The sequence below is a fragment of the Amphiura filiformis genome, chromosome 9 (genome assembly GCF_039555335.1).
Source record: "Amphiura filiformis chromosome 9, Afil_fr2py, whole genome shotgun sequence".
NCBI classification, from domain to species: domain Eukaryota; kingdom Metazoa; phylum Echinodermata; class Ophiuroidea; order Amphilepidida; family Amphiuridae; genus Amphiura; species Amphiura filiformis.
This window is the reverse complement of record NC_092636.1, coordinates 3,507,443-3,530,556: the sequence shown is the minus strand read 5'-3', so window position 1 is coordinate 3,530,556 and position 23,114 is coordinate 3,507,443. Positions and strand designations below refer to the sequence as shown.

At 36.8% G+C, this 23,114-nt stretch overlaps 1 protein-coding gene across 1 annotated transcript in view; it reads left to right on the top strand.

Moving 5' to 3' along the window:
* LOC140160460 (zonadhesin-like) overlaps window positions 1-23,114 on the top strand; it is a 75,334-nt gene that overhangs the window by 2,565 nt on the left and 49,655 nt on the right. The window contains exon 2 of the mRNA XM_072183696.1: window positions 952-1,157. Within this exon, the coding sequence (XP_072039797.1) occupies window positions 952-1,157 (206 nt within the window). The remainder of the gene's footprint in view (window positions 1-951; window positions 1,158-23,114) is intronic.

The following is a 23,114-nucleotide window of genomic DNA, read 5'->3' as shown; positions in this document are numbered from 1 at the left end:
GGCCCATTTTTCAGCTAGAAGCTCCACAGCTCTTACATTGCTATGCAATCAACCGTCATGACCGTGTAGTGTAATCAAAGACTATGGTAGAGACATTTACTGCTTGTTGTTCTCTGCTTGGAAACTCTTGGACGAAAATGTGTGCTCCGGTGTATCGAGGTGGAAACTGTGCGCATGGTGATTTATAAGAGAATCGTTTTTGTATAGAAACCTTTCCATACGTGATAATCCGATTACACATTACACTTCGCTGGCGAATGCTCATCTTCTCTGGTTCGATGCACCCCAAGGTGAATCTATAGATATATTTGTCTCAGTATATCGCCACCATGAGCTTATTGCAATTGCGTTTAGACGTAGTCTCGGGTCAGACTGTATGCGGCTATCATCAACATGCTAGGAACGACGAGCGTTAGGACCGACATAAACTGGCTGTGTAGGAGACTAGTTTAGATGTGAACGGCACTATGACGTTCTACCGCACAATGTCGTAATACGTAACCCGTATTGCGTTAGCAGTGAGCCTCTTTGCAATCTCTCTAATATCAGCGAGTTTCACGATCGGTTTATGTAGTCACAATAAGAATCATATTTACAATGGCATGACCAAAATGTACGTCTCAAGGTAATTCTCCTGACGAATATACAGCTTAGATCCTCAATCAACGTCTCGGTACGCATGTACTATTTTGTACAATTTCACTCCCAACATGTGATAAGCATTTATTAACCTATAATTGAAACCCATACATCGTAAATGATGCTGCATATTTTTGAATCGCAACATTATTCTATTCAATCATACCGCAGCTGACATAATTATCCACACGTTTATATCAATTTTAATTGATCTCAATAAACTGTGCTTAAAGTTTTGATCACTATAAGTAGTGAGAACTTTCTCTTCCTGGTATTTATATTAATCTCATTCCTTACGTATTTTTTTAACAGGATACTGCGAGTCGGCTGGTGATCCACATTACACTACATTTGACTGTCTCAAATATGATTTTCATGACACATGCAGTGGCATTTTGGTGAAAAACAAAGACTCATCGTTGGCCGAGATTGAATTTCGTGCCGAATTCAAAAAACTGCCTTACCATCCGGGATATACTGTAATAAAATCGTTAGAGCTGGTATATGACGATATTACGGTAAGATGAATACGTACACCAGTAGGGTTGATCAGGGACCATTATGAAGGGACTGAAAGCTTTTGTGAGATTTTTGCCCGAAATTATGCATAATAGTTGAGCAAGTACGCATATTAGACTAATTCCAATCACTCGTCTACACTTCGCATGTACTGCGTTATGCTTCGTAGTGACGACTGATTAAATACAGTCCATTTCGTGACTCGACTTCTGAAAATATTCAATGCGACTTTGGTTGTGCGCTATAGCGCGACTGACAAGCGGCGCCCGTGTACCGCTGTACCGCGCCGTTGTGACAAGATCACGCTCTGAAGTTCTGAAACAACAAACTTGGTGGTCAAAAGGTCAATTTGGACACAACTGCGCATGCTCTATGCCACAGGAATCCTGTTGAAAAATCCTTTTTTTCCACGTACATGACGTAGTTTTCTCCGTCGTCAATCCAGACGGTTGACGACTGAGGACAGCAGTCTACACGCATATTAGATTAGGAGCTAGCACCACTGCCTTTGCATCCCAGGACTAACCCAAGCCAACGTTTTAGTGTCTTCTATGATCCCAAAACACTTTCAGGGTTTTCTTAATATTATAAGTAGGCCTAAGCGCGTAGGGGGGGGATCAAGGTTCAATTCAGGGGTCAAATGTCAAACATGCTCACATTTTGTTAAAAACCATTCCAAAAAAGAATTCCTCAGCATCTCAAGGATTCAGAAAAAGAATAGTTTGACAGATCTGTGACATACATCTTAAGCTATAAGCAAAAAAGTCAAGTTTGACTATGGTGCGAGAGGTTGCGTGTTCGAGCCCCGGCGGTGGTGCTTGTTTACAGTCTATATTACATCGATATATCCTAGTACAAATCCCAGCACAGTTCGTCGGCCGTATTCCATAGTGGCGTATAGTGGGGCGCCGCGAATAAACAACTTTTCGAGAAAATCGGGTTTGAAGAAATGCCAATTTAAAATCGAGTTGTGTAAATCAGACATTCATTATATTTTGTAAATGATGTGAAATTTCTGTAGTAAACTAAATAGATTTTATTGTTATATATTTTTCAAAAGAAATAAATACATAATATTTGCTGGCAAACTGAAAATAAAACTATACGTCACTATGGAAAACAAACAAAACGCAATACCCTAACCTAACGTTAACCGTACGCCACCTCGGTCGCCGTGTAATCCCTATGGCGTTACTTTTCGTCGTTCGTATTCCATAGTGGCGTATAGGTCCGATACGTGTACGCCACTATGACATACGATGTTTTTCATTTTGCCGATATTTCATAATTATAAAATGTGTATAAAAAGTGGCGTATGGTCGATACGCCACTATGGAATAAAAAAAATGTCACTTTGTAACTATACGCCACATTTAATTAATTAATTACTAATTAATTAGCTAATTATCACTGATGAGACTTAGAAAAAATGAAAGAGCAAATAAATAAACTTGCGGAATGCAGCCTTTATACTGCGAATTGGATTTGTTGCCCTGCGATCTCGCTGAGAAACGTTACAATAAGCAATTCAATGCTAAATGGATTTAAATGGATTTTAAAAGTTGCAGTAGCCCCTGAACAAATGTGCAAAGCTAATGAGCATACTATAAATTCATAATAAAAGCATTTTCTTCACCTAGTTATAACTTTGATTGAACCTACTTATTTCTATCTCATGCTACTCTTAGGCAGGTCCATCCCAGGAAAAAAATCACTACCTTTTTCTACCAGCACATATGTTACTTGGGCTAATAGAATCAAAATAAGCACTTGGGCCAGCTCGATTTTTTCCTTAAAAGTCAAGTCTATTGCAAAAACAAGTTTATCTCTATTCGAAGAGAATAATTATTACATTACAAGTTGACACACATTGCAATTTTTTTATGCGTATTTCTCCTGAAAAAAAGAGAAATTGTGTGGGTAAAGTTGGGGCTCGTACGTGTTCTTCCCCCGTTGGAAGCGAAATTAATTTTCAAGGCAGCGGGCTATGACGTAAGTAAATGAAGCGGACACTATATCATGCTCTCCTTTACTTGTGTGACAAGTTTGACATTAGCAACAATGAGTTGTACTATTATTTACGATAACAATGCTGCATAACAATATGCAGACTATTGTTCTCATTTCGGAAACAAAGCCTACACAGTATTGTTACTATGCTTTGTAATATTTCATCCAACTGAAACTATAGCATTGCAATATACAGGGAAATCAGATACATGAGTTTGTGGACTTAACACGGTTTATATGCTAGTCTCAGATGAAATCTAAGCTGTATTTATTTTGTAGGCCTAATATTTCTCATGATATTGATATACATGTATATATGAATTGTAATATTACAATTTACTAATATGAAAAAAAGAAGCGGCTGATATGTTTAAAAACCATTAAATTTGTAATACTTAATTTAGAGGGTTTTTTTCTGTGAACAACAACAGTATACGTTCTGTTCATTGAGAGCGTTTATAGAAACTTTTCTCAAAGCGGGCACATCTCATTTCATGACGTCACCTTTTTTCTAGGCCAAATCTGTCTCGTTCGAAGGAACTCACCGCTTAAGTTATTTGTTGCGGAATATCAATTTTAAACGTCTTATTTTCTCAAAAAAGGAGTCATTTTCATTGTCCTCATAATATTAGCTTGCCAATGATATGATGTTGTTTTTGCAATAGACCTGCCCTTTAAATCCAAGCGCCTAAAATCACCAAGTGTACAAAACATCATTATAAAAACATGTTTTGGCATATTTATGAATATTCAAAATGGCTGCAATTTGCAATGTACAGGTTAAAATTCATTAAAAAAATATGTGTTGACATATTTATGTGACGCAAATAGTATCATTGTCGCCTAAAATGTATAAGCAAAATATACAAACTGATCAATTTCAATCAAAATCTCATCACTTGACCTTGAAATATTCAAAATGAATGCCATTTGCACTGTACAGGATAAAACTCATTAACAAAAGCATGTTTCGATATCTTTATATGACGCAAATGGCACCATTTTCGCCTACCAGGAAAAAATCAATAAAAAAGATGTTTTGACATCTTTATGTGACGCAAATGGCACCATGTTTGCCTACCAGGCAAAAAAATCATAAGTATTCCCAAAATTCGCTACTGGTTGCTATGTAAATCATGCCATGAAATTATGCCATGAACATGGCAAGACATTCCGATTCTTTTGTTTTGTATGTGGCATGAACATGCCATAAAATCCTCTATCAAGGATACATGGGCATGAAATTAGGGGGTGATTTATTGAACCCATTAAAATGTAATTAACGCCCTTGAATAAGGAATTCATGGCCATTGGAAGTAAAGAGAATTTGACATTGATCAAAAATAATGCCGATGAGTAAGGAATTTAGGGCCATGGAAGTAGAGAGAATTTGACATAAACCGTGATTCATGCCCATGAGTTGCTCATGAAAATGCCCTAAAAATTGTCAAGGCCCTGACCAAACCATGACGCCAAAAAGCATGCAAAATCATTAATATTCATGTGTGAGCATGAACAAACCATCTAAAATTACCAAATTCACGAAAATGTATGCCCGTTACTAACGAAAAGATCTTGGCATGTTCATGGATATGTCTCATGCCTAAATTTTGCCTAAAATATGCAAACTGATTAATTTAAGCCATATCGCATCAGTGTACAGGTTAAAAATCATTTAAAAACATGTTTTGATATGACAACATTTTACTGAATAATTTCATCTCATCACTGTACAGGTTAAAAATCATTAAAAACGTTTTGGCATCTTTATGTGACGCAAAGGGCACCATGTTCGCCTCAAATATTGAAGTAAAATATACAATCTGATTCAATGTCTCATCAATTGACCTTGAAATATTCAAAATGGCTTCCATTTGCACTGTAATGGTCAAAAATCATTAAAAAGCATGATTTGACATCTTTATGTGACGCAAATGGCACAATTTTTGCCTAAAATGTATAAACAAAATACCGTAGAATTCCGTCTAGAAGCATATATGCCTCTAAACGAGGGTTTTTTTTAACGAAAGATATGAAAGGCCAATACCCTTCTCAAAAACATTGCAATAGATTGGTCTTACAAATATACATATTTGTACAGCCGCCTTTATCAGTAATATAGTTGTTCAAACTCCAAATAACGTTTTTGTTGAGAGTGTCTGCCTCTTGTCTCTTGTGTCAAAAAAAACCTCGTTTAGAGGCATATATATGCTTGTAGACGGAATTTTACGGCATACAAAGTGATTATTTTCATTCAATGCCTCATCACCTGACCTAAACTATTCTGAATGGCTTCCATTTGATAAATGGCATGTTTGTACTTCTTATTATACAGTTACACAGGTAACATTTGTATGGAAAAAACACCAATGGGAGTGATCTTGAACACAAGTTTAACAAACAAATAATTTTGCTCATTATTAGAACCATGTTAGAGCGCCACCACACAGAGAAAGGTGGTACCACTTAATATATTGGCTTCATTAGGTTCTATAGTAATACTGTGAGGAAAATCAATTTACAGCAACCCAAATTGACATTCAATAGGCCCACTTGAGTGACCAATTTTAGGCCCCGCCCACTAAATGTCCCTACGTTGAACGCATAGTAGAAAGTTTGATATTGGTAATTTGGATATATTCATTAATGATATTGTTTAAGAGAATTAGCGAATGGGAAAGGTTGTTTCATGGCATGTTTGGTTCACGTGAACTCTGAACTAGCTCCCTGAACAGTTTTGGTGATGCTGACTTGATGTACTGGGGTGCTGAGTAGGAGGACGTTGAAGTTTCATGTGGCAAGTAACATGAAAATAAACTTATTATTTCTCCATTTTGATTTGAAATATTAAGTCAACTTATATTCAAGGAGTTTCTGTGATTATTCAAGAGCAGAATGATACCATGTTTGTGAAAATGGGTGCAGCAGTTTTTCTGAAATCATTTCATTTCGAAAGTCGAAATATCGACACCATGATGAACCAGTTTTGCATAGCAACCTATGATTGTGTACAGTAAATAGTTTTAAGCGTACTTCATTATCATGATTATCAAGCTACATGCTTGCAGAAAGCAAAACTGTGACAAATACAAGTTAGTTGTACTTTTATTTTCTGTTATTAACTGATTTTAGTACGAAATAAGCGTAAAAAGTTAAGCTTATAACATTATGTATAGTGTGAAACATTGTCAGAGGTAGGTGTTGACTAAATGCTGTGTTAAATTGTGTTGATTGATTTATGGATGACTTGTGTAGCATGTACCAGAGAAGATGTAATAAAGAGGAGGTTGATCCAGCTATCCTCAAACAAAATATGTGTGAGACCGCTCATTCAAAGTAAATGATGAATCACCCTATTTAGCCGCTTATACAATAGAATACCACAATGGGGTTTGAACCTGGAATGGGTGTGATACACAAGTTGCAGCTAACTGCTTTTAGGGATAGGTCAGTGCGTGCATGTCATCATGCCATGCATACCATGCATGCAGACCCTGTCATCTTGTCAGATTTCAGATAAAATATGACTGAAGTTCCATGGCAAATTATAATTTTTGCTGCTAGTTGCCACTTTCAGCCTCTATTATTTATGATAGAGAATGTTTTCAATTATCAGAATATCTTTATTAGGTTTGCAGGAAATGACAGGAACATACATAACAAAAATTAAATGGAAATAATCAACACTCATCACCTCTGTAAAAAATCCTAAAAATTTCTTCATTAGAAATTTATATATTTACAAAAAAAGGGCGGATTTGGTGGGATATTTTACAACACTCGATTTCTTTCATGTATTATCCACATGTGATATCCCATCCAAGCAGCAGGTCCTTAACACACGCGTTTCATAATTTTCAACAAATTCTCTATAGAAACATTGTTGGAAATATTTCCAATTCTGAAGTGAAAATCGGTCAACATGGGCGGTCACACACATAACATCATAGGATATTTCAGGTGGATGTCTAACTACTTGAGAATAAAGGAATATGAATAGATGCGACAGGATTACCGACGGGATTATCTCAAGTATATAATTCCGTTGACTCTCCTCTTTATTCGCCAGCGAAGTGTTACGTGTAATCCGATTATCACCATGTCAACTGGATCACGCTTTTGAGTTCTACACCACGATCGTAACACAAAGTCAATGGCATTATACTATCAATTTCAAAAGGGTGGTGATCCAGTTACCTGGGAGTTACGTAATCACTTCGCTGGCGAATTACATCTTCTCTGCATGTACATGCACAACACATACATTGCCTCATTTCAAATATTTAGTTTTAGTTTTGGTTTTGGTTTTGGTCACGTGTTTTCCTATTGTCCTGCCTAACCACTTGAATCATAAGATATCGAACTCATTGTTTCTACCTTTTGTTTAAAACCGAATATTTGTGACAGTCAGTTTCGGTTTTGGTTTCAGTTTCTTATAAGTGGTGTGGATCGTAAAATTATTTGATTTGAAGTTACCTACTCTAAGTATACAAAAGAAATGTTTAAATTTCGCAGTGCAATATTCACGAGCAAAGAAGTCGAACAAAGAAGTCTACATTTGAAAGCATTGATTTAGTTTGAAAGCATTGACTTGAGACTACGAATTAGCCTAAGCTGATTTCCCTGTGAAAATATATAGACCATCAAAATATTTCCACAGACATTACAATAGGCACTTGACAGATTATGACTTCAGTGTTATAAACACTATTATACACAATTCTATTTATGTGCATGTCGCATGACGGAAGATCAATATCATAGAAAGCTGGTTTAAACTAACTTTTATTCAATTTATTTATTGGAGAATAGAGAGATAGAGATAGAAGAGATCGCCAGGGAAAGAGGGTAGGGGGTGTGTGTGTGAGGGGGAGGGGGTAAGGGTAAGGGAGAAAGAAAAACAGAGGGGAGAGAGCATTGGAAGTGGGAAGGGAAGGAGGGGGAGAGGGGGGCTCAAGAGTGGTGTGGAATAATAGGGAAGAGTCGATATCGAGTGTGGGGAGGGGGAGGAGGAGGATATATATAGGTGGCGGAGGGACATAGGTAAGAGGTATGGGTTGTGCTTTCCGGGGAATCATCTAATTCATAATCAAATCATCTACATCATCATGCATCGTTTATATTTCAGACAAATAAACAAAACACCCCCCCCACCCCTCAATATATGCACATGATTTCTACATGTAGGTCTAGGCCTCGTATATATCCATCTTTTATGTCTCAACGATGTCTATGCATAACTTATCGGAACTTGGGTGCAATTTTATGGTGTCATGGAAGTGTGCCATCTACGGCAGAGAGCAGAAAGTCGCCGGCGTTGATAGATATCGATAATTCATATGTTAGCACAATAGGCTATTATATACGTATGGTTATAGGCCATTATACTTTTGATTATATATACCCTCTTGTGTCCTCCCAGCACAAAAGTGTTATGATTGCATACCAGTTCATCTCCACATTTTAATCCCTTGATTTTTGGTTTCTGAACAATAGAGAAACCAAAACTATATATTTGAAATGAGGGATTGCCTCATTTCAAATATTGAGTTTTAGTTTTGGTTTTGGTTTTGGTTTTGGTCACGTGGTTTCCTATTGTCCTGCCTAACCACTTGAATCACAAGATATCGAACTCATTGTTTCTACCTTTTGTTTAAAACTAAACATTTGTGACAGGTAGTTTCGGTTTTTGTTTCAGTTTCTTATAAGTGGTGTGACGAATAAAATTACAGGATTTTCGAGTTACCTGATCTAAGTATACAAAAGAAATGTTGAAATTTCGCAGTGCAATATTCACGAGCAGAGAAGTCGAACAAAGCAGTCTACATTTGAAAGCATTGATTTAGTTTGAAAGCATTGACTTGAGACTACGAATTAGCCTAAGCTGATTTCACTGTGAAAATATATAGACCATCGAAATATTTCCACAGACAATACAATAGGCACTTGACAGATTATGACTTCAGTGATATAAACACAATTATACACAACTCTATTTATGTGCATGTCGCATGACGGAAGATCAATATCATAGAAAGCTGGTTTAAACTAACTTTTATTCAATTTATTTATTGGAGAATAGAGAGAGAGAGATAGAAGAGATCGGAGGGGGGAGGGGGTAAGGGTAAGGGAGAAAGAGAAACAGAAGGGAGAGAGCATTGGAAGTGGGAAGGGAAGGAGGGGAGAGGGGGGCTCAAGAGTGGAGTGGAATGATAGGGAAGAGTCGATATCGAGTGTGGGGAGGGGGAGGGAGGAGGTTATATATAGGTGGCGGAGGGAACATAGGTAAGAGGTATGGGCTGTGCTTTCCGGGGAATAATCTAATTCATAATCAAATCATCTACATCATCATGCATCGTTTATATTTCAGACAAATAAACAAAACACCCCCCACCCCTCAATATACGCACATGATTTCTACATGTAGGCCTAGGCCTCGTATATATCCATCCTTTATGTCTCAACGATGTCTATGCATAACTTATCAAACGAATCTCAGAACTCGGGTGTAATTTTATGGTGTCATGGAAGTGTGCCACCTACGGCAGAGAGCATCAAAAGTCGCCCGCGTTGATAGATATCGATAATGAAAATGTTAGCACAATAGGCTATTATATACGTATGGTTATAGGCCATTATACTTTTGATTATATATACCCTCTTGTGTCCTCCCAGCACAATAGTGTTATGATTGCATACCAGTTCATCTCCACATTTTAATCCCTTGATTTTTGGTTTCTGAACAATAGAGAAACCAAAACTATATATTTGAAATGAGGGAGTGGTCATGTATTGATTATTTGCTCAATCATGTACAGTGTGCATTGAATGGGATTTATCAATAACAATTTTGAGGTCAATGTTTATTCACAGACACGTTGCTGTATACATTAGTAGTAGTAGGCCTAGACCCTACATGAATTTTATGAGACATTTCTAATTAGGCCTACTAGTTATTGATTTATTTGCATTGAACTACCAACAACTTGCTTGCATTATTATTATTATTATTATTATTATTATTATTATTATTATTTTATTATTATTATTATTATTATTATTGCATTATGACTGTATTGGCTGTAGACAAGTTTTTAAAATTTATTTAACACACTGTGTTACACAGATAAGACGTAAAAAGTGTGACATTGTAAATATTCTGTATTATTGTGTTTAAATGTATCTTTTTTTTTTAAAGATTAGTAATAATAAACAATGTTTTTGTTGGTGCTTTGAGTATAAATGCTATTGTTACACAGCCGTGACGTTAGTCACGGCTGTGTCTTTTTTCTTACAGGTTCTTCTTTCTTTACACAGCCGTGACGTTAGTCACGGCTGTGTCTTTTTTCTTACAGGTTCTTCTTCTTCTTTCTTCTTTCTGTCAACCATTACATTTGCTCTAGCACTCACATGCTTACATCGATTTTGACCTAACTTGGTCACAATGATCATTGACCATGCCCCTACATGTCACATGAAACTCGTGGGGACAAAGGTCACGCAGGGGTCACAGGGTCAAAAACGTGATTTCAACTAAAATGCATCTTCTCCTACAACTTACGTAGGACAGTGACCCCACTTGCACACATGCATTGTTATAACCCAGTGTCTATGTGGTGTACACAGATTTGGGGTCAAAGGTCATTAAGGGTCACTTCCGGTATAAAACGAAAAACCTTCAAAAATTTTTATTAGCTAAGTAAAACATAGCACAGTAACGGTATGTTCACATATGATCTGCAGTCACCCAATGTATATGTGGTATTTTTTTTTTTTTACTTGGGGTCAAAGCTCATTAAGGGGTCACTTCCGGTATAAAAATAAATACCTTTAAAATGCATCTTCTTCCACAAATTATGTGGGACAGAGACGCCACTTGCACATATGTATTGTTATTACCCAGTGTCTATGGGGTGTACACATATTTGGGGTCAAAGGTCATTAAGGGGTCACTTCCGGTAAAAAACGAAATATCTTTAAAAAATGTTATAAGCTAAGTAAAACATGTGACAGTAACGGTATGTTCACACGTGATCTGCAGTCACCCAGTGTATATGTGGTATTTTTTCATTTGGGGTCAAATCTCATTAAGGGGTCACTTCCGGTATAAAACGAAATACCTTTAAAATGCATCTTCTTCCACAGATTCTGTAGGACAGTGACGCCACTTGCACACATGCATTGTTATTACCCAGTGTCTATGGGGTGTACACAGATTGGGGTCAAAGGTCATTAAGGGGTCACTTTCGGTATAAAACGAAAACCTTCAAAAAATTTTATTTGCTAAGAAAAACATAGGACAGTAACGGTATGTACACACATGAATTGTGGTTACCCAATTCATATGTGGAATTTTTTATTTGGGGTCAAATGTCATTTAGGGGTCACTTCCGGTCTGAGACGAAAAACCTTCAAAATGCCCCTTCTGCCACAAATAACATGGCAAAGTGATGCCACGTGCACACATACATTGACATTAGCCAATGTCTATGGGGTTTTCATATATTTTGGAGTCAAAGGTCATTAAAAGGTCACAACACGGCTGTGTTCGTGGTCTTAGACCACAGCTAAGTCTAGTTCTTTCTTCTGTCAACATCATAATCAGCCATCGTAGCCACATGCTTTCAGGCATGATGACCATACTTGGTCAGTAGAACCGTTTGGTGGTGCCACAGATGTCACATGATCAACTTCCGGTTAAATGTCATCCACTTCCGGTCAATGGCCAAAACTTGGATTTTCACTAAAAATGCTACTTCTCCCACATATAACATAGCATCATGACGTCACTTGCACACATTTATCACCTATAGCCAGTGTCCAAAAGTTATACCACATAAGTGGGATCAAAGGTCATTAAGGGGTCACTTCCGGTCAAAAACCCAAAAATTTGTAAAAAATATTCAAAAAATCACTGTCTTTACAAATTACAGAGCAGAGAGTCGCCATTAGCACACATGCATTGCTACTATCCAGGGTCTTTAGGATGCCTACAGGTTTGGGGTCAAAGGTCATTAAGGGGTTACTTCCGGTCAAAAACCAAAATTATCAAAAATTTAAAAAAAATTTTATCTCAAAATGTAAACAGACCAGAGCAATATAACCATCATACATGAATTGGTATTACCTGATGTATGCACGGTATTTTTATTTTGGGGGTCAAAGGTCATTAAGGGTTCACTTCCTGTTTTTAGTTAAATAATTTTGAGAATTTTTATCTCAACAACTAAACATAGTAGAATTTTTTAATTAAAATCAGAACAATGCATTTTGTCGTTGTATATAATGTTTTTTTTTTTTTTTTGTCAAAGGTCATTAAGGGGGTCAAAAGGTCAATCATAAATTTAAAAAAAATCAAAATCCATTTATAAATTCCGATTAAGCTGGAATTCACCAGGAATATTCCTTATGACATCCTGAGCAGTATGTAATATTTTGCGGGGTCAAAGGTTATTAAGGGATCACTTCCGGTTATCAACAAAACCGCCTGGTGGCTGTGCTCGCGGTCGCAGGTGACCGCAACCGATCGTATATCTTGTTCTTTCTTTCTTTCTTCTGTCAACCTTTTCATTTGCTCTAGCACTCACATGCTTACATCGATTTTGACCTAACTTGGTCACAATGATCATTGACCGTGCCCCTACATGTCACATGAAACTTGTGGGGTCAAAGGTCACGCAGGGGTCACAGGGTCAAAAACGTGATTTCAACTCAAAATGCATCTTCTCCTACAAATTACGTAGGACAGTGACGCCACTTGCACACATGCATTGTAATTATCCAATGTCTATGTTGTGTACACAGATTTGGGGTCAAAGGTCATTAAGGGGTCACTTCCGGTATAAAACGAAAAACCTTCACAAAATTTTATTAGCTAAGTAAAACATAGCACAGTAACGGTATGTTCACATATGATCTGCAGTCACCCAATGTATATGTGGTATTTTTTAATTTGGGGTCAAAGCTCATTAAGGGGTCACTTCCGGTATAAAACAAAATACCTTTAAAATGCATCTTCTTCCACAGATTCTGTAGGACAGTGACGCCACTTGCACACATGCATTGTCATTACCCAGTGTCTATGGGGTGTACACAGATTTGGGGTCAAAGGTCATTAAGGGGTCACTTCCGGTATAAAACGAAAAACCTTCAAAAAATTTTATTTGCTAAGAAAAACATAGGACAGTAACGATATGTTCACACATGAATTGTGGTTACCCAGTTTATATGTGGTATTATTTTATTTGGGGTCAAAGGTCATTAAGGGGTCACTTCCGGTATAAAACGAAATACCTTTAAAATGCTTCTTCTTCCACAAATTACGTAGGACAGTGACGCCACTTGCACACATGCATTGTTATAACACAGTGTCTATATGGTGTACACACATTTGGGGTCAATGGTCAGTAAGGGTCACTTCCGGTATAAAACGATATACCTTCAAAATGCCCTTCTGCCACAAAAAGCATAGCAAAGTGATGCCACGTGGACACGTGCATTGACATTAGCCAATGTCTATGGGGTTTTCATATATTTTGGGGTCAAAGGTGATTAAGGGGTCACCACACGGCTGTGTTCGTGGTCTTAGACCACAGCTAAGTCTAGTTCTTCTTTCTTCTTTCTGTCAACCATTACATTTGCTCTAGCACTCACATGCTTACATCGATTTTGACCTAACTTGGTCACAATGATTATTGACCGTGCCCCTACATGTCATATGAAACTTGTGGGGTCAAAGGTCACGCAGGGGTCATAGGGGTCAAAAACGTGATTTCGACTCAAAATGCATCTTCTCCTACAATTTACGTAGGACAGCGACCCCACTTGCACACATGCATTGTTATTACCCAGTGTCTATGTGGTGTACACAGATTTGTGGTCAAAGGTCATTAAGGGGTCACTTCCGGTATAAAACGAAAAAGCTTCAAAATGTTTTATTAGCTAAGTAAAGCATAGCACAGTAACGGTATGTTCACATATGATCTGCAGTCACCCAATGTATATGTGGTATTTTTTTATTTGGGGTCAAAGCCCATTAAGGGGTCACTTCCGGTATAAAAAGAAATACCTTTAAAATGCATCTTATTCCACAAATTATGTGGGACTGCGACGCCACTTGCACACATGCATTGTTATTACTCAGTGTCTATGGGGTGTACACAGATTTGGGGTCAAAGGTCATTAAGGGGCCACTTCCGGTATAAATCGAAATATCTTCAAAAATTTTTATTATCTAAGGAAAACATAGGACAATAACGGTATGTTCACATATGAGTTGCAGTTATCCAATGTATATGTGGTATTTTTTATTTGGGGTCAAAGGTCATTAAGGGGTCACTTCCGGTATAAAACGAAATACCTTTAAAATGCATCTTCTCCCACAAATTACGTAGGACAGTGACACCACTTGCACACATGCATTTTTATTACCCAGTGTCAATGTGGTGTACACAGATTTGGGGTCAAAGGTCATTAAGGGGTCACTTCCGGTATAATTCGAAATATTTTCAAAAAGTTTTATTACCTAAGAAAAACATAGGAGAGTGATGGTATGTTCACAAATGAATTGTGTTTTCCCAATGTATATATGGTATTTTTTATTTGGGGTCATAGGTCATTAAGGGGTCATTTCCGGTTTGAGACAAAAAACTTTCAAAATGTCCTTTCTGCCACAAATAACATGGCAAAGTGATGCCACGTACACACATACATTGACATTAGCCAATGTCTATGGGGTTTTCATATATTTTGTGGTCAAAGGTCATTAAGGGGTAACAACACGGCTGTGTTCGTGGTCTTAGACCACAGCTAAGTCTAGTTTCTTTTGTCTTTCATTTTTGTGTCAGATGAAACATCATAGGCCTTGTTTTTACCCATATAATTATTTAATGCAAGCTGTGATAAATGCAGAAATTAAAAATGTAGAAAATGTTTTCTTACTCATGAGATTTTCATTATTCATCTATTTATTTTTAATCAAAATAAAAATAATATGAGAAAGTGCAAAGAAAGGAAATAACTGAGGGTCTGTGAAAAGTTAATAAAGCAATATTATGGACATCTTGTGTGTGTGTATGCTAGTGTAAAAATCAATATTGATCTTTCCACATTCTATTGTCATCAGGTTCAGTGTACCGGATAAATTATTGATCACAAAAAGTTTTCTTCAGAACTGGCAACTTAGCAACAAGTTGTTTCACAGTCAAGTGAGCATTATGCAAACGTGGCTTCCTAGTCTTCAATGTAGGTGTCAATCATATGTGTGTAGTTACATTTAAGCGACAATGGTACAATTTGCGTCACATAAAGATGTCAACACATATTTTTAATGAAGTAAGATAAGGTTTGCCAGGTGAAAGTGATTTTTGTAACTAATGGTCAGAATATGTTCATATTCGGTCACAATCTGGGACAAGATAACAGAATTGGAAATATATGGATAACATCAGTCGTGCGTGACGGTTGCTATGGAAACGGCGGCCATATTGGATTTATCAAAGATTACTCTTGCGCGCAGTTTTAAAGTAAATCCAATTTCCATGACCGTTTTCCAAGACAGTGTTAAAAGTTGCATCTGAGTCCCCCGGCTGAGTCCATAGGAGTCAGCTCTCAAACAATACAGTAGGCAAGGTCTATCCATGTGTGTGATAAAGAAAACCTGACTGCTATGGACTCAGGTGCAACATTTAAAACGGTTTCTTTTCTTACTCAATTAACCATTGTGACTGAACGCAATGACGTGTGACGCTAGAAATTGGTCCACATGTGTAAAACAATTAGGGCTATACATATCGTTTTACATTTCGTAAAATATTGTTTGACTTATTCTGAAAAGTATTAGGGGGAACTTATAAGTTGTGGACCCTATATCTTAAGGGTGGTGCAATAATTGTGTGTACCTTGGGGTGGTGAATTATAGGGGGGGGCACTGATTTGTTGGCAGGCCAAAGGGGTGGGGCATTTTGACAGGACAAGGTGAGGGGGGGGTTAAGCGATTTTTGGCAGGTCGAAGGGGGATGCGATTTTTGGCATAGATAATTTGGGCACCGTTTCTATATTATTATTGGTGGTGGCAAAGATTTTTGGCACATCAAAAAGGGGGGGCAAAGGTTTATTGGCACGTCAAAACAGGGGGGGGTGGCCAAGATTTTTGGCAGACCACTTTGAGCATTCACCACCCCGGAGGTATACAATTTGAAAATAATTTTTCCTGTACAAATGAGTACCGACCCAAATTTCGACAAGTTCAGGAAATTTTGTATTTTTATTGTTTTGGGCCGTTAAAAAAAAAAACCCAACACCCAAAAAACCCAACAACAAAACAAGCAAAAAAACAAAAACAAAAACCCAAAAACAACCCCCCAAAAGAAAAAACAGGATTTTTTTCGTCGCCTTAGCGAACTATATTAGCTAAAAGGTTGAGCAAAATAAGCTCGCGGCCTAAGTTGAAGCCTATCAAAATCGAAAATCTTACTCTAAATGACTGGATTTTCAAGCCTAAGTTTACCAATGTTTTTATCGATTGGCTCCAAACAAAGGATTTAAACCGGTGTCCTTCAATGAAGCTTTATTTAAAGCAGTTTTTATTTATTTGTCAGTTATTTTCTTTCAAATTTTCCTTTGTTCCTCTTGTTTTAAATTAAAGGCACGCATAAATTAGCCATTCACCACTCTCAAACCAAATGTCTAAGCCGTGGAGTTTTGAATAGACCAGTCTGTCACTTTTAACACTGGACCATCGTCTAATCAAATGCTTGTAACTTTGCTTCTTGAAGTCACATTGGATTCAATGGGTTGTCATAATGGGCGCATCCAGATATTTTTAGCTAACCCCCTAAAGAAGACATGGGAAAATCTTAATCTTTTTTAAGATCTGACCTCGTAAATCATAAGACAAATGAAATAAGAAAAAACAAAGGAAAGATCATAGCCAACAGTAGTACATAGAGTATCATGCATTCGGATTTCATCACATTGCAGTCTTACCTTAGCACGCTGGTAAGCAGCGTTTGAGACGGTGTTAATCGATAGTCGATAATCAATGATCAATCAGCTATGAATATTTAATTGGATTCTAAAAATAATGATCACGGACTCGCATGTTCAAATGTGTGTGTGGGGGTGTGGGGGTGTGTGTGTGGGGGTGTATACCCCCCTCGCATGTTGGTGCCCGCAATTGCTGAGGACGGCTTTTTACCCCTAAAGAAGACATGGGAAAACTCAAACTTATTGGGAATCCCATGTCTTCTTTAGGGTAGGTGCCGTTAATTTCTGGAATAGCCCACGGTCTGCCCGCCCCCCCCAACTTCATAATCAGAAGCTTTTCCCACCTCGCTAGTATATGCCATTGTTAAGTAGTGCTTGAGTTGGTGCGGTGGGGGAGGAGATATAATTACAGATAGTCGATAACCGATAATCAATCAGTTATAAACGTTCAGTTAAACCCAAACACGCAAATGATGATCAAGGAATCGCTAAGGATGATTTCCTTCTGGGTAGTGTGGGGGGGTTGAGGCGGAATCGATAGTCGATAATTGATTATTGATTATCGATTATCGATTATCGATGATTAATTGTCCATAATCAATCATTAGTTTATCCATATTCATTGTTGAAAAATGTATAGGCCTCCTCAACCGACAAAAGTAGGAATCGCTAAGGATGATCTCCTTCTGGGTATGGGGGGGGGGGTGGGAGGGGAATTGATAATCGATAATTGATTATTGATTATCAATGATCGATAATCAATTATCATTTATCGATAATCAATCATTAATTTATCCATATTCAATGTTGAAAATGTATAGGCCATGCGCAACCGACAAAAGTAGGAATCGCTAAGGATGATCTCCTGGGTATGGGGGGGTTTGGATGAGGGGATTTGATAATCGATAATTGATTATTGATTATCAATTATCGAAAATCAAGTATCGATTATTGATAATCAATCATTAGTTTATCCATATTCAATGTTTGAAAATGTATAGGCCTACACAACCGCCAAAACGGGATATCTGCATTAATTTGAAAAATGATTTTCTCCAAAGTGCTAGAAAAGCACACTCTTTGATCATTTCTATGCACATCGTATCTCTTGCAACCTGAAGGAACGAAATTTGTTTCCGTTTTGAATTTCAACAGCTTAAAAATGACATTTTTCGTAAAATGAGGCTCAAATATTTTGTTCTGAATTGGAAAATCTCTCTTGGTATAAAATGAAAACTATTACGGATTTTGATGGTAAATTTCAAACTTTTTTATATCAATCATAATATCCGTGGGCACGTGGTACTGTATTTTGAAAGCCATCCGAGTTTCCATTTTTAGAAACGGATAACAGCAAAAATAGTTTTAACATTGTCATCTATGGAAGAAAAATCACAAAACTGCCTTTTTCTCAAGAAAAAAAAATTTGGACTCGAAAATAAATGTTCTTCAAAATCGTTTTTTAAGATCTTTATATATGCTTAAAAACGAAAACAAATTCTAAGCTGATACTCCATGTAAATGATTTCCCCTAACCCAAACCCTAACCCTAATGCTACTCATAACCCTAATCCTAATCCTAATCCTAGGCCTACATGATAAAGAAATAAACAAACTATATTGGAATATTGGAAACTTAGACAATAATAGCCTCATACACCTAACTCCGCCTGCTGCTTTCACTTCACTCTTTAATCCCTGTTATGGAACTGTGACAGAAGATTGATATGCAGCCTCTCAGAGCGTCCGAACTTTTGTGTCACGTGACCCTGCCTTATATGGGCGCATCCAGATATTTTTGGCTCACCCCCTAAAGAAGACATGGGAAAATCTTAATCTTTTTTAAAGATCTGACCTCGTAAATCATAAGACAAATGAAATAAGAAAAAAACAAAGGAAAGATCACAGCCAGCAGTAGTACATAGAGTATCATGCATTCGGATTTCATCACAGTCTTACCTTAGCACGCTGGTAAGCAGCGTTTGAGACGGTGTTAATCGATAGTCGATAATCAATGATCAATCAGCTATGAATATTTAATTGGATTCTAAAAATAATGATCACGGACTCGCATGTTCAAATGTGTGTGTGGGGGTGTGGGGGGGGTGTGTGTGTGTGGGGGGGTGTATACCCCTCGCATGTTGGTGCTCGCAATTGCTGAGGACGGCTTTTACCCTAAAGAAGACATGGGAAAACTTATTGGGAATCCCATGTCTTCTTTAGGGTAGGTGCCGTTAATTTCTGGAATAGCCTAATGTACCGGATGAGATCATCTATTACACAAATAAATTTACTCAATATATGTTTTAGTTTTGAAATTAGGATTTTTCTTCCAAGTGTAAGGACACTTTTCTGGCGCAGTATATGATCCCATAGTAACATCGAATTGGTGGGGTGGCTTGGAGAGTTGTCATTGAAGAGAAAAGTTTTCTTTGCATGATTAATAATTCTTAATTAATAATTCTTTATTATTCATGGATTTGAAGCATCCAATAGCACATACCCTAGGCTCGAAGGGGGGGGGGGTCGTGTACACGACTCTTTCAAAGACTTACTATGCATTGTCATGGTATATATGCCAAGAATAGGCTATTTCCATTGAAATGCACTAGAATAGCATAATACACCAATAGATCACTAAAATGCCTTAATTCATTTTGGCTACTTTAAGTTTATTCGTGTTAGAAACACTGTTTTAACACGATTTATTGACATATGGTACATTGTGTTTCACCCGTACAAAATGACCATAATAATACGTCATTTTATCAAAAAATAGCTGTATTTTGAGAGCAGTTCCAAGTGCGATGGATTGGGAATCACCCATAATAAGTAGAGCTGCCAAAACTGGACAAAAGTTTTACACTAAGTTTTCTTCATACAATCTTCATATAGATACCTGATGCGTATGTATTCTGCTCACAAGGCCCAATTAAGTCCAAATTAACCCTAACCCTAAGCAGTCGCTTTCAGGCCATATGACCGATGGTCATATCTCTTATAGTATTAAGTGTCATAGAAGTTTCTTTTTGTGGCTGTCTATTATATTTTCGACACCTGGAGTCTTTTCCACTGCTGAACATTAATAGTTTTGATGAGGTCCTTGTTGATGCGATCGAGTATGGATATTTGCAGGTACCTATTTCACTTTTAGCTGAATTGATGACTAGCCTATATATTTAACCTGGTCAGGAAAATTGTCATTGTGGTATTTGATTGCGGGTTTCAATTCTATCATCCAGTTCAAGTTGTTCAAAAGGGATAAAATTCTGAAGTTTATCCAATTTGAATGGAAATTAGTATATGTGACCCTCATATGATTCAAACTATGATGGATGTCATTTCAAGGTCACCCAAAGGTCCAAAGTCTATTCAATTTGAATGAAAATTACTATGTTAAACTAATTTACGTGTGCCTACATTTTTCACAACAATACAATTTTGTCCAAAGTCATTTCAAGGTCATCAGAGGTCATTTCAAGGGCAAGGCTGGTCTTCGTGGTCTTACAAGACCGCAGCATATCTAATTCACTGCTTCAGTTGATTCTATTCTAGTAATTATTGTAACAATATACCTACACGAGTTTCAAGCACGTTTAGTTTTTATATGGCCAACTCATGAATTGACCTACAATCAAAGAAAAAAATAGTCGGCACACTTTGACAATATGTTGGAACTCTTCATTGCTGCTCTTAGAGTTCAGTGAAATTAGTATAACTATGTTTGATGAGAAGTACCACACAAACCTTCCACTTTCCACTTCCCTCTTCCATTCTCCCTCAACCAATGTTGGGGAGACTGGAGAGCCCAATGTCAAAATTGCTTTCATCAACATTGAATTGGGGGAGAGAGGCAGCGATTTACAGAGTGTGCCAACATTAATTTCTTTGATTGTCTGATGGAAATCGTAAGTATTGTATCTTTTTTTTGTTTTTGCTTATAACTCAAAAACGGATCATTATAACAACTTCTTGTTTCATACAATAACAGAAAACAATGTAAGCTTTATGAGTAAGTAACGTCGATACCAATTGGTCCTGTCCAGTATTTCTTTAGATGTAGATGTAGATAGATGTAATATTTTGAAAAATATGCTTGTTTATTTAGGGAGCAGTCGCAAAAAACACTGCTCATGCTATTTCCTTCGCGCACAATTAACATACAGGAATAATCATCTGTAACACATCTGGTGGCGTGCGATCTCAACTAATATATTAGCAGGCTACATGTTGTCTATACAACAAATAACACGAGTTAATGATTCGCAAATTAAAGAAACGTAAATAAACATGTGTGCACATTCGAACAATATTAATTAGCTACTTATGGAAAGGGACATGGAAAGAATCAGTAAAACACCAAGTTAGGAACATGTGATCAAGTAACGTGCACAACAGTTACTATATTATGTAAATGTTGAAAAAAAAAAATTGCAGCCTTATAAGGCCACGAAGTCTAGCCGTGACCTTTACATGACTTCTGACGACCTTGAAATTACTATAGACATACTTGTCAACATCTAATAAAACTAGTTAACCTCTGATGACCTTGAAATGACCATCATGTTTTGAATTATGTCAACATCACATACATGCATAGTAATTTTCATTCAAATTGGACAAACTTGGGAATATTACCCCTTTTGACCTCTGGTCTGCTTGTTTTTCATTCAAAACTAGATGCTGAAGATCTTGGTTGTGGATGCATGTGCTTGTAAGCTCTGCTCCACCAGGGTTGTTTTATTTTGTTTTTCCGCGTGTGTTTTGATTATTTTCTTGTGCTCAGGTTCCCTGTTTGTTTCAAGAGCCAGATGCTGAGGATCTACAATCTTGTGCGAAAATCGTTGGGACAGATGATGTTTTATAGATCAAATTCCTGTGAATTGAACATAAGGCTGAAAATACATGATGCGTTTCATAGCTCACGTTATGTACTTGCTTACTCCCCCTCCCCTCCCCCTGGAAACAATGTTGGAGCAGACATTGAGCGCAACCGCTTCTTACTATTTTTCAGCATTCAACATTGAATAAGGGGAGCGGGGATGCGTAAAATAAACAAACTGTTCCAAGCATTTCGCGCGGGATTGTAGGCTGAGGATGCATGTACTGGTGACCTCTGCTCCTCCAGGGTTCCATATAAAACTTTCCGTTTTCATTTTGCTTTATCATATTATTTGTTGTATTTAAGACATAGATTGTGTTGTTTAGCATAATATTATACTTTTGTTTGCATCAAGTATTGCTCATTATATACTGGCGTGATAATCAATATCTATGTATTTATGTTTGATTTGTTTGATCTCGATCTGCTTTCATAGTCTACGTTATGCTTTCATAATTTTTGACCTTCAGATTGATCATTTTGTGGTTCGATTATTTTGCTGAAATGTATGCTTTTAATGATATGTATTACTTTGTTGAAATGTATGCTTATAATGATATGTGTTTTTTGTTCAAATGTATGCTTTAATTATATCATTATTTTGTTGAAATTATGCTTATAATGATATGTAATGTTTTGCTCAAATGTATGCTTTAATGTTATGCATTATTTTGTTGAAACGTATGCTTTGATGTTATGCAATATTTTGTTGAAATGTATGCTTATATTGATATTTAATATTTTGTTCAAATGTTCTTTTATTGCCGAGGGCGTGGATGCCGGTCATCCATACTCTCTTATTAATTCTTGCTGCATGTTTTGAAATGTTTTATCTAATATTGTTGCTCTGATATATTTGTTTTTTAACATTCATATATCATGTTCTATTGCTTGCATATATTGTTATGTTTCTGTACTTGTAATTTACTATATATTTCTTGTATGCTTTGTAATATCAACACGTTTAAGTTTCAGTCTTTTCCCCTTGTGTCTGCTCTCCTTCAGATTGTATTCTTAAGCGTGTTGGTTATTTTATTATTATTATTATTATTATTATTATTATTATTATTATTATTAT